The 12798-nt window shown below is 47.7% G+C and overlaps 1 protein-coding gene across 3 annotated transcripts in view; it reads left to right on the top strand.

Annotated features, from left to right (window-relative positions):
• The window catches only part of AMOTL1 (angiomotin like 1), a gene marked incomplete at both ends in the record, with an annotated part of 71808 nt that extends 59300 nt beyond the window's left edge, over positions 1-12508 (top strand). For 2 of the 3 annotated variants that reach the window (XM_082007156.1, XM_082007157.1), the window contains 6 exons: positions 2579-2728; positions 6339-6529; positions 7865-7990; positions 9849-10075; positions 10801-11070; positions 12405-12508. In XM_082007156.1, the coding sequence (XP_081863282.1) occupies positions 2579-2728; positions 6339-6529; positions 7865-7990; positions 9849-10075; positions 10801-11070; positions 12405-12508 (1068 nt within the window). The remainder of the gene's footprint in view (positions 1-2578; positions 2729-6338; positions 6530-7864; positions 7991-9848; positions 10076-10800; positions 11071-12404) is intronic. The other variant, XM_082007158.1, reaches the window with a different exon arrangement.
• Positions 12509-12798: the final 290 nt, after the last annotated feature.

Genomic DNA, 12798 nt, shown 5'->3' with positions numbered 1-12798 from the left:
GCATACTTCACTGACAAGCCCATTAATTTAAAGTACAACATTTTGTTCTTCATTTTTAAAAGCGTGGGTGAATTTTTTGCTTATGAATCTACAGGCAGGATAGGAAAGTCAGAACTGGCTCAAGAACTTCCCTATAAATGTATGAATGTGGGAATTGTCTTGTTGCATATCTCCAATTTGTTTTCTAAGGCAGTGGATGCATGTGTATCACCTCACCCACGTGGGCAGAAGTACACTTATGTGCGAATGTGTGAACCCTGAGGCTTAGAGGGCTGCTGCAAAGCCAAATTCCGGCTGCTGTGATACAGATGGACCCTCCAGCATTCTGCAGGACGTGGGGGAGTGGATGCGGTCTGCTGCTGAGGAGGGACCCTGGGGGAGCCCCCTTCCCCTCTCCGATCCACACTGGTGCAGCTGGGAGGTGGCACAGGCACCTTCCTACTGCCAAAATAGCACATTCAGCAGGAAGCCACTGCTGTGTCTGTCTTGCCAAGTCGTGAGCTCCCGAGGAATGCAGTCTTCGTGCTGCTGCCAGAGACTAGTGGGGATTATAATCTCATTAATTTTCATGGAAAGCCCCAGGAGCCGTAAGATTTAGCCTGGATTACAGCAGAGCTAGGGATGTCACACTGCCAGTTGTTGGCTCTGGCTGGGGAGGTTTGTTTAGGCCAAGCTTTGCTTTTGCTGTGAACAAGCCTGTATTTCACTTCACTTCTGACATGGATGGATTTAGGATGGTAGAAGAGGAATTTAAAAAAAAAGTTATTTTAATAACATTGTAATCAGTGGGAAGAAACTTAGGTGAATCCAGCATCACACAAGTGAAAAAAGCCTTCTTTGCAGCATGGAAGTCCTGGGCTAAGCAGAGGACTCTGCATGAAGGGGAGCCCCACGTTGCTGAGGGAACCCAGCACTGGTGTTTATTTGCTCCACACGCCTGGGAAGAAGGCAGCAAACTTCTCACTACATCCCCTAGATATTTAGACACAGATATTTTGTAGCTATAGCTCCTATATCATAAGGTAGGCACTAGGATATCATTTGGCCCTGGCCTTGCCAGCTCACAGCACCTCTCCAGCCCCTCTTATTTATCTCATTCCCTAGTGTCAACTGGGGTTAATGCATTTTTCTGCTTCCGGTTTTGCTTCTGAAAAACTTCAGATTTCAAACAAGTGTACAAATAAATGAGGGAGACTAGAGTCCTAAAGAGGATCTTAGCAATCATGGCAATGACCTTGAGCATGCCCTATTAACCCCCAGGCTGCAGATGGGGTCCAACTGAGGCTTGGCAGAGTCTACGTGATCCAGCATGCAAACCTATTCACCCTCCCTTTCCGAGTCAGGGAGTTAAGTTGAGAGTGTTTTGGGGTCTTTGGGGGTTCATCGAGGTCTTCTGGGATTTGTAGCTTCAGTTTCTGTGCATTGTTGCTTTCTCTACTACAAGGCAGGTATCTTTAGAAATGTGAATTTAGTCATGCTCACGAGGAGAAAATTGATGACAAAAGGTTGAGGGAGAACTGTGTTTCCTGAGGCTGGGACTGCAGCCCATGGGGAGAGCAGGCAGCCCCCGCTGCCACAGCCCCATGGGTGAGTTTTCGGGTCAGTATCCATGCTCTCCAGGGTCTGGGACTGCTCACGGACACCCAGGTGTGCCTGGCCTCCATAAGCTTATTCCTTCTCAGTGTCAGGTTTTGGTTGGGGTAAAGTTTCAGCACAAGCTTTGCCGCCCATCGCAGCGCCCAGTGCAGCTGATGCCCAGCATGACCAGTGTGTCCTCTTCCCGAGGGCTCTCAAGAGTGCCAGCTGCTGCCAATCATGATACCCTGCGGTGTCACTGAGTGCCCAGTGGCGTTGTAGGAGACCAGAAGAAGTGAGGATAGCCATTAAGCACCCTGAATATCTGCAGTCCACTTGCAAATCCCTTTTTGGGTACACTGCTTGAGCAATCTCTGGCCATAAAACCCTGTATTGCTAAATACTTGTGTCATGTTTAGCCCTTCAGTAATTGTATTATATACATCATAATTGCATTATATACATAAGGAGGGCCTTTAGCACATCTATACATCAGCATGGCCAAGCCCGTGAGCAGGATAGAGCAGGTGGAGCACTTCTGGCTGCTGCCACTCCGCTTGCTCCACCTGTGTTGAGCAGATACGCAGGGTTCAACAAAAGACTCTCTTTGGGTGCAAACAATGTGCCAAGTGTCACCAGTTGATCAAAACCACTGGGATTCCTCTTAGCTGAGGCCAGCCTGTGTGGTTGCCCAAAGAGTATCCATCAGCCTGATGTCTCTTGCTTAGAACTGGCCACGGGGTTTCATGGCTAGCAGATCTACAATGGGCAGAAGATCTGAGCAGCGTTCCCTCCGAAAGGTGTAGAGCCGCCCCAGCGATGCCTGCTGTGCTCTTTCCAGGCCCATTAAAGGGGCACCATCCTTCCCCTGGAGAAGCTCTGCGAAGCAAATGTCCAAAGCCATGCCTGCACCCAATGCGCACCTGCAAGTGCTTGGGGGTCCTGGAGGCTCAGGGTGGGGGTGCGGTGCCCCCCAGCACTGCTGACTCCCTATTCCTTGCAGCTGCGCAGGAAGCAGGCCTATGTGGAGAAAGTAGAGAAGCTGCAGCAGGCGCTGACGCAGCTGCAGGCAGCCTGCGAGAAGAGGGAGCAGATGGAGCGGCGGCTGCGCACACGCCTGGAGCGGGAGCTGGACTCGCTGCGGATGCAGCAGGTGAGGACAGGATGGTCTGTGTGGGGCCTTCAGTGTTGCTTTTAAAGGGGGTCAGTCGCTTGCAGCCCTGCCAGGTGCTACCTTGCTTTTGGGTTCAGGTTGTTGGGCTTTCCACCTAAGCATTTCCTTTGGATGGGGTTGTGGATGCCCCATCATTGGAAGCATTCAAGGTCAGGTTGGAATGGTGCTTTGAGCCACCTGATCTAGCAGAATTTCCTTGCCCATGACAGGAGGGTTGGACTTAGATGATCTTTGAAGGTCGCTTCCAACCCAAGCCACTCTATGATTCTAATCCTGTTCTTCAGCAGAGAGTGGGGGAGCTCTGCAGTGGGGCTGCTGGACACAGCCGAGCCTTGCCTGCTGTGGGGCTGGGAGGTCCCGGCCCCCTGCCCAAGGGTAGGTGGGGCTCTGCCCCCATATGTTCCCCCATACCTACTGGGGGGAAAACATCCTTCCAGGTTTCTCTCCGGTAATCACAGGTTGTGCACTGAAAGAGGAGGTGCAGTACATGTGGGTGTGAGATTTAGCCCACAGATTTTGGCTGGTCATTCATTGACAAAGCAAGGTGGGATGACATGTGATTAGGTGGGAGCAAGGGCTTGGGCTTTGTTCTGGGCCAAGCTGATGTACTTAGTTCACAGAAACCTCTGTCCACAACAGATCTTGAGACATTTTCAGACAATAAATTATTTAAATATCAGTCTAGTCCAGAATGGGCTAGAAGCGTAGGTTTGCATTTCTGTGTATGTCCCCTTGTTTTTTTGGCAGCTGTGTCATCAGAGGGATAGTGTTATGTTTGTGTTTTATGCACAGTTATTCCATTGTTATTCCTCCTCCATCCCCACTTCCCAGAGTCCAGTCATCTGTGAAAAAGAAAAAAAAAAAAGCATGAGGAGGTTGAAGGGAGGATTTCCAGGTTACAGCTGGCACAGAGTGCTGAATGCACGGGCACCAGCGAGCAGATGTACTAAGTGTATCCAGCCACCACTTGGGGGAAAACCAGCAATATCAGCAAAGCATGATGCTCTTGTAACTCTTGAAGGACTCACTCGTCTCTCTTTCAAGAAACACATCTGCTACAATAACCCTTCCTTATTTATGAGCCATTAGTGGAAACCAAAGCAGCTGTTACGCAGAGCCTGTGCTGCCAGAAAGCAGAGGGTCTGATCCTGCCGGCGAGATGCGGCTGGGAAATAACTCTATGGCCAATTATCAGCGGTTTGCAAAGTCACGAGGTGGCCAGACCTGAGAGGATCTTCCCCTTGCTGGCAGCCCCAGGGCAGGGCAGGTCCCCTAGCACCCCTCCAACGGCATTGCTCTCACTACTGCTCCCTGGAGCCCCTTCCCATCTGTCTTGGCTCTTCCTTGCTGCTGTGTAAGTGCATTAAGTCTTTCTTGCCCTGTCCACCATGGGATTGCTGTTCCTGTCTTCTTCCAGTAGCCCTTCTCAATTGCCCTTTAGCCTGCTCTCCTCCAATTTAAAAAAGAATTATGTGGGGTATGACGTGCTAATGCTGGCATAAATGAAAGAACATTTCAGAAAAATACAATTAAAATTCAAGTGAAGATAAAACTAGAACTAGGAAAGGTTTTGTTCTCTAGGCTGGAATATAGGGACAAACGGATATATTAAGTAACAGGGACAGACTGCTGATGAAGTCCTTGTCTTGGGAGTTCAGGCTACATCTGCCTATTTTGGCAGAAAATTCCTCTGTAGCTTACCAATTGCTTAATTTTTAAATTTTTTTGGCACTGTAATAAGCAACTGGATTTTGGTTTGCCATAGTTCTCAAATGCCTGCACCAGTTCCCTCTAATAAGTTTTAAGAAGGAAGCTACTGTAACTTCCTGTCTCAGCTATCAGCTTTGAGAGGAGACCTTGGGGTATTTTTTACTGTTATTATTTATACTTTTTGTTTTATGACCCACAATGCTGCAGTGAATCATGTTGCATCAAAATGCCCCAAGTTTCTACTTCAGAGCTGTCTTCTCTGAGTTATCGAAGTTATATCTACTGAAACATTTTCTCATCGTGGAGAAAAAAAGAGCTTTTTTTCTCCTTTTTACTGAGTCAGCAGAACAGACGCAGCATACAAGGAGACAGTGAGCCAGAGTATTCTCTGTTCTTGGCTTGTTGGTAGCCAAGTCCAAATGGCAAATCTTCATTATCGCTAATGCATGAGCTAGGACCAAAAATAAAACTCCCTTTGACTTAGCGTTGCAGGCTGAGCATGCATGGCTGGCAGAGGTTTTGACTGAAAATGAAGATGACGGGCACCTGCGATGTCCCAAGATGCCATTTATAGACTAGGGCTGTACTTCCAAAATATTACCTTCCTGCCAAGGATTTGACAATATTTGAAGTGGAAGTGTTGCTTTTTGCAGGAGAAGACTTGCAGCCGTTGTTCCTAAGGGTTACTCCGTATTGCACTCTTCCAGAAAGCAGCTTCCAAACACGTTGTTACCGCACCACAGGCAAAGGCTGCAGTGCTCCCCTGCTATCTCTAGTTTCCCGTAAGCAGGAGATAAGTGTCTGGAAGGAGGAAATGTAGTTTGGAAAATGGAAGCAGCTGCTGCAGCCCTCGCTCCAGTCTGCTGGTACCGCACCAGGGAACCACTTTGCCGGTGGAAGTTTGTGGTGTATCACGGATGAGAAGCTGGTGCTCCCAAGACACGGTTTCCCCTTTAAAACAACCCTGTGCACTGTGGAGTGTAACACATCTCTTGCATTTTTTAGTGAAAAAGCCATTTACTTCTGCTGACTTCTCACAGAGCTTTGTGCCTGTCCTTCCTGGCGTGGGCTCATCCCACCAACCTCCATTGAGCTAAGGGCTGGATCTCCATCCTCCTTCACTCTCTACCAGCAGCTACCCAAGCCACTTAGGTGCTTTAACTAATTGCCTGTAACTGGGCAGGATAAATTCTGCCTGGGTAGGTGTTCTCACAGTGTAGATGCAAAGGGTTATGCACCCATTGCTGCTTGTCAACATCCCATGGAAGTCACCTCGCAGCGCCTGGGGATCTTCTGCCCCTCTGGTCGGAAAGTTACCTGCTGCACTGCAGAAAGCATCTCCTGAGGGCACATGAGAACTAATGTCCCAGAAGAGACAGGCATAAATCCATGTCCGGGATATTTTCCCAGCTGCTGTTTTAAATAGGTTACATGTAGCTAGGCTACATGTCACTTTTTTTCCTGCTTTTATATATAAACCCTTTGGTAATCATTGCCTGTCCATACTGAGCACTGCCCAGCCGTGGGATTAAGACCCACCAAGAAAAATATCTTTTAAAGCTTCATTGCTTCTTTTTCCTACCAGCTTTTTTTCCTACCTTTTCCCTTGCCTTGGGGTATCAACAAAATCCCTGCACATCAGGGAGCAGCCAGACCCATGCTTTCTGTCAGCATGGTCCCAAGAAGCGCGTGCTGGGGTTGCCCTCATGGTCAGCCTACCTGTCCCCTTGCAACCTAAGGGGTTTAGCCTGAGGTTTCCACCTGCCTCTGTCAAAAGACATGGGGATGTCTTTGCATGCTCCAGAGAAGTGGGGAAAAAAGGGTCAGCAGCTGCCGTACTTGGCAGAGGGTGAAAACCTGTCACTGTTTCCACCGGCAGAGGCAAGGCAGCTACCAGGCGAGCAGCCTCCCGGAGCACAATGCCCCAGCCCTGATGGAGCTGGTGCGGGAGAAGGAGGAGAGGATCCTGGCCCTGGAAGCCGACATGACCAAGTGGGAGCAGAAGTACCTGGAGGAGAGTACCATCAGGCACTTCGCCATGAATGCCGCGGCCACAGCTGCAACAGAGAGGTAAGATGTCCTTGCTGTAGGTGGGCAGCTCTCCTCACCGTGGAAAGCATGGGGGAATAATAAGGAATGGATATTTTCTTAAGGCTGGGTTTTGCTTGCCTTTGCCTGCTGGGTTGCACCACCAGGGTTAATGCACCTCTCCATGGTGTCATGCCAGTGAGATACAATAGTTGGTGAAGGCAGGATTTACCCTTCTGACCAGGTCCAAAAGTTTATCACATCCAGGCACCAGACTCAAGCAGCAGTCTCAATGGCAGTTCTGGGCTGCCAGCTGCACCGAGGGAGTGAGCAAGGACTGTTGGTATATGGCTGCATCCATCCTACAGTCTGCAACGAGGTTGTTTAACCTAGTTTTAAAAACCTGCAATGAGGGAAATTTTGTGGCCTCAGTCAGTCCCCTGTTTCACCGCATCATTAAGCTTCAAATTAAAAAGGTTTTCCTGATAGCTAAGCTAAACCTCTTTACTGCAAATTACCTCAATTGATTCTTGTCTTTCCCAGGTGTACATGATGAACAACAGATCACTGTTGACATTGTAACAGCCTTGTAAATACTGGAAGACAGATACCCCTGTTGTACCTTCCCTGCCCTGAACTAACTTACTTCCTTCAGCCATTCCTCACGTGTCCTAGTGCGAACCCCTTCCCATTCCTCCTGCATTTGTCTGGGCTCTCTCCAGTTTGTCTGTGTCAAAGCGTGGTACCCAAAAGCCACACAAGGCACTGCAGCGACGTTTGCCAGCAATGAGGAGGACGGGATAATTAACTTCTTGCCCCAGTTTCTTAGAAGCCAAATCCCCCGAAAACATCAAAACATCCTAGAATAAAATTTCCCTTTGAAATGCGGTTAAGCGTGTGACTCAGGATGATCGTTTTCTTTTGTACTCCAGTCTAGGCAGAAATTCCTGTGCTATTTTTCACCTTCCAAAGTGTACAATTTTGTTTCTTGTTTGCAATGTAGTCTTGCTGAGCTGGGACCATTTCCCCGATGTAGTCTTGTTGCCTTGGGACCATTTCCCCACTGAGGAGGTCCCTCTGATGTCCAACCCTGTCCTTCAGGACAGTTGTTAGCCCCGTGGGGGTCACCCATGATTTTATTGTGCTCTCTGTTCCATCAGCCCAGTTAATTAATGGTGTTAATGACTAAACCCAAGCCAAGAGTAGCCTGCAGGAAGACAACGCAATGCCAGATAGCCATCCACTTGACAGGCAGCCATCGCTAGCTTGGTCTTTGAATGTGGGTTTGGGGTTTTCTTTGCAAGGACCAATCTCACTTGCAAAAGCTGCCCTTACAGTCTCAGGAGGCCAACTCACCGTCTTGAACCACTTTGCTAGGGACGCCTCGGCCCCGAGCCACTCACGCAACGGCAGCTATGGCGAGAGCGCGCTGGAGGTGCGGGGCTGGCAGGAGGAGGAGGAGATCGTGCAAGCCAACCGGCGCTGCCAGGACATGGAGTACACGTAAGGGGCTGTCATGCCATACCTGCTTGTGGTGGGGTTTGGTATGGGTTCAGACAAACTGGGATGCCCTTCTGTTCCTTCACACACACCTGGAAAGTTTGACTTAGTTTTGCTCTTCAGCATTAAAACAGGGATTAAAGGTTGTCATTAGATAACTTCCTCCTTACCTTCCCATTAAACCTCTCTGTGTCAAAAATGTCCTTCTTACAAAACAGAAGCTGTTCCACTATTAAAAGTAGGTTGGCATGCGAGGAAGCTGAATGCTTGTTTAATCTTGATGAAAATCCCCCTCTGGAAACAAGAGCATCTGGTCGTAAAAGCTGAAGTTGTAATCCCACTCCTACATAATGAGCAACACAAGCACTTGCCTTTGCCTCGCTCTTTGCTCCTTGCCTGTGTATTTCTTTCTAGACACACTAAGGTTCCCACAGCCGAGTTGTGTGACTGTCACACTGGTATTTAGGAACAAACCTGCAAAATTTAGCACCAAAAATGATGCATTTGCAAGTAGTAGAAGATCTAAAATAAACTGTTTTGGGCACAGGCAGTCAGCAAGAGTTCGTTGGTGCAAATCCTTCTCCATTTTCAGCACACAAGTGGTCATGTGACTGTGTAGTTAAACAAGCGCTAGACTTGGGCAGCATTTTTAGTGTAGACTTTTTTCCTGGTGAAAAGTGGCCTTTTGATGAGGAAAAACACCTTGAGAAAGTTTGTGAGTTCCTCTAGATTTTTACTGAAAAACTATTCAAAATCTGTTTTTCAGTGCTGGCTTCCCCACAAAATCACTGGTCTGCAGACACTTTTATAAAATGGTGTACTTGTTGCTTGTGGAAAATATCAATGATTGTTTTTACTGGGTTTGTTTTTTGTTTCCTACTCACAGATGCAAGCTAATCCTGCTTCCAGTGAAGTAATGGAGTTGTGCCATTAGCTTCATTAATGATAGATTAGGATCTTGTGTTTTCATTGCAAATTAGAATCTGATTGTGAAAACTAATGCCAGCATGAAGTTACTAGTTATCTCCCTTGTATGTATAGGTTTTCCAGATGCAGTATTTTAGCGTTCATGGCTTCACAACATAAAATGCAGCTGCATTAGACTGTATATTGTTCATCACAGTCAAGATATAGTCATCTGACTGTCATGTACGTATACAATTTTTTTTTTAAAAGATAGTTTATGACTCTTGCAGTATGATTTGGTGATAATCATTCCTGGATAAAAGTCTCAGATAATCCTATTTTTTTGTGATTTGAGAGTCTTTGGCATCTGTATGAGAGAAGTAGTGAGTTTTTCTCAGCTCTGAACACCATGTGCTAATCGTTTCTGCAGCAGTGAGGGAGAAGCAAGAGCCCAAGTCCAACTGCTAGAGAAACCAGAGGGAACCTTTCCTCTCGCTTCAGCAGGTCTTTACTCCAGCTGACGACAGACCCAAATCATGGGGTTAACTCAGCCTGCCAAAGGAGTGTTTCCAGATTTGGCCCCAGTGTATCACAGGGGTGGAAATTGCCTGTGTGGTGGTATCCTGGTGAAGGTAGCAATCCACAGCTCAGTCAGGATACTGCCCTCATTGCTCCTGCTGTGTTGGTAAAGCCAGAGCAATAGATGGGTTCAGTTAACCTTGCAGAAAAGAGTTCCCAGTTTTGGCTTAATAGCTGGAAACACTGCCTGTTTCGAGGTGCATGGTTATCCCTCAGAGGAACTGGTGGGAGCTGCCTTTCCAAGTTACTCAAAACTGGAGGGGACAGAGCAGCAGGGCACATACCCAGGGACACATCCTGCTGCCCCAGGGTGGGGAGAGCTGCCCATATAAATGCTTTTTCCATTCCTGTAAGCAGAGCATTCATATTTTGTCAGAATAAAGAATCTCCATGCCAAAATAATTGAGAAGGATGCCATGATCAAGGTCCTTCAGCAACGGTCACGGAAGGACCCTGGGAAAGCCGACAGTGCCAGCCTGCGACCGGCTCGGTCCGTCCCCTCCATCGCTGCTTCTACGGGCACACATTCGCGCCAGACCTCGCTCACCAGCAACCAGATAGCTGAGGAGAAGAAGGAAGAGAAGATCTGGAAGGGAAGCATAGGTGAGCTGCGTTTTCGGTTAAGCTTTGGCTCATCCATTACTTTGTCCTAATTCTTCTGCTTGAGCCTAGCAAAAGTGCCCCTGGCTCTAGCACACGTTACCCCGATGGCTCATTACTAGAGCACTTTCCATGGGAGGAACATGTGTCCTTGTGATGAAGTAAAAAAGTAGTAATTTTTTTAACCTTGCATTGTGTCTTAATTATGTTTTTAATCATATTAAGTCATTCTGTACTGATTATAGAAAGCCATAGTTGAGGGAAAGCCTCTCAGGCACAAGCAGATGACATTTGCAGCTTTGTGCAAGTAAATAACAGATCTGGTCTAGAAAAAAAGCCTGGTTAAACAAGAGAATGAGCATCCTTTTGGGCAGGAGTGTATGATGCGATGTGGCAGCTAAATGGGAAAATGAATGCAGGACTATGGTGTGGGGCTGCATGGGATGAGGGCTGCGGAGGCATGCAAGGCTGTGCCAGGTTTAGGTACCACTGGGATGGGTGTGCAGAAGGGGATGCAGGAAAGGGCAGCTGCTCTTAGAAGGCTGCTTTTGTACAAAAGTACCATGTGGATGTTGAGAGAAGAGCAACAGGAGGTATCAAGGGAAAAAGCTAAGCCAAGCTAAAGGGCTGGAGACATATCCAGACCAGTGCCTTGTAGCTCTGGGGTGGGACAGAGGCACAGCACTTACGTTCGAGCTGGGATGTAACTGACCTCTATGTGTTTTCAGGGCTACTCTTGGGGAAGGAGCACCATGACCACCCATCAGGCCCCTCACTGCCTCCTCCGCTGCCCTCCTTGTCCTGCATGCCTGTCCCAATGCCGGCAGCCTCCCATGCGAAAACGGGCAGCAAAGACAGCAGCACCCAGACGGACAAAAGCACTGAGCTCTTCTGGCCCGCCGCTGCCTCCTTCCCCGGACGTGGACGGCTGGGTCCCACCCCATCGCACAGCACAGCCCCACGGGCCGTGGGGACACGAGTGGCCAGTGAGAAACTGGGTGAGCTCTGCCGGATCCCTGCATTGGTGCAAAATGCCAGCAGCCCCGGGGCTGTCACTGGATCCCCAGAGACACCCCAGTATTGATGGAGGGCTGTGATGCCTTCATAGTTTGTAAGGTGGTGGGGAGTTTTCTTCAGGGAAACTAAAATCATAGGGAGAGAACTTTCCAAGGCTGCCTGGTCTGGCTTTGCAGATCTTCATGCTCAGCAGCTTCTGTAAAGCTCCACTCGCCTGTGGCGGGCAGTGTTTCCAACAAATGCGATTATTCATGCTGCCAAAGATAAAATTACAGAGTTTCACACCTTGAAAAGACTTCACACCTGCTTACATACTCAGACCCTTCTCTTTTTTTCAACTTAAACGACGGTTAGTGAAGACACCATTTTCTCCCAAATTTTTAAAGAAAACTGGGGGAGAAAAAGTAAGGAGAAAGTGGAGATTTTTGGGGGTGGGTAAAGAAGTACTATTTTAATTACTTTTGAAAGGTGGAAACTGCTGGCTTGCAGCCCTAGCAAGAGAGACATTTATTCTACACACATTATTTTGAAAAAGCCAGTTTCCTACTCATTCATCTTGTCTCAAAAACAAGCATTCCCTCTAAAAATTTCCTGTGTATCATTGATAGGGCTAAATTCACTGATTCCTTGAAACTCTGGATTACTGTGCTTTGGGTAATCCAGATTGGAATTTGTTTCCAGGTATTCTTTAAATTAGCCTTTCAAGCTTTTCCTGGCTTTATGAAATTAGAGTCCTTTTTCCCCCTGCATCTGGCTGCGTCAAGAACTATGATGATGAAGAGTAACACCTAACAACATCTATCATACATTGTGATAATTGGCCAATACATTCTCTTAGCCTGTGTCACTGGCAAAGTAATACATTTTAGATTAAACCACCTACCTGATTATTTATGTACTGCCATCGTGATGTTTTAAACACCTAAATTTTGTACCTGAAGCAGAATAGGAGTATACATGTGGAGAGCTACTGTGGATCAGATCAGTAGTAACTTGGTAAAGTGATGTAGACCTTTCTCAAATACCTGTTTCTCTCTAGGGCCACAGCTAAAGAGGTACTGTCATCTGTATCTCTTGAATACCGTCTTTGTGCCTGCCCTTGGGTTCTTTGCACGGCAACACATCCACTGTCATTGTGCAGGGAATTCAGCATTACATGTTCTTACCCTCCTCATCAAATTTGCCTTTCAGTTTGTAGGACATACAGATAAGATGTGCCTCTCCACCACCCAAAAAAAAAAGGTTCTGTATTTGCTTTGAACAATTTGCTATTGAATTTGAGCTGAAGACCAACTTTCCCTTCTTTCTGTTGCAGAGAACTCCAGCCACGGGAAGTTGCCCGACAGCAAAGGCAGAGTGAGCGGCTTACTCCACAAGCCCGAGTTTCCAGATACGGACATGATGGAAGTCCTCATCTGAGCAGAGGATGCCATCTCTGGGGTTTTGCGTGTGTACAGCCAGGTCCAAGGAGGTCCTCGGTGTGCTAACCTTACAAACTAACCCTGAGAGTTTGAAGAAAGACAAAGTTTGTGCCCAAAACGGAGCTTGAGTCTGGTATGTGAGACTTTGGACCAGGTGAGAAGTCAAGAGCACCGAAGAGGAGCCACAAAATGAACACCTGGGATTTTCTGAGCAAAAAGGGCTGTTGAAAATGGAAGGTGGCATGAGAAGGGGATCGTTGAGAGAAAAGGAAACTGCATTTGCTGGTG

The sequence above is a fragment of the Phaethon aethereus genome (genome assembly GCF_964289735.1).
Source record: "Phaethon aethereus genome assembly, chromosome: 1".
Taxonomy (NCBI): Eukaryota; Metazoa; Chordata; class Aves; order Phaethontiformes; family Phaethontidae; genus Phaethon; species Phaethon aethereus.
The sequence above is the reverse complement of the archived record's forward strand: the minus strand, read 5'-3'. Positions and strand labels throughout refer to the sequence as shown.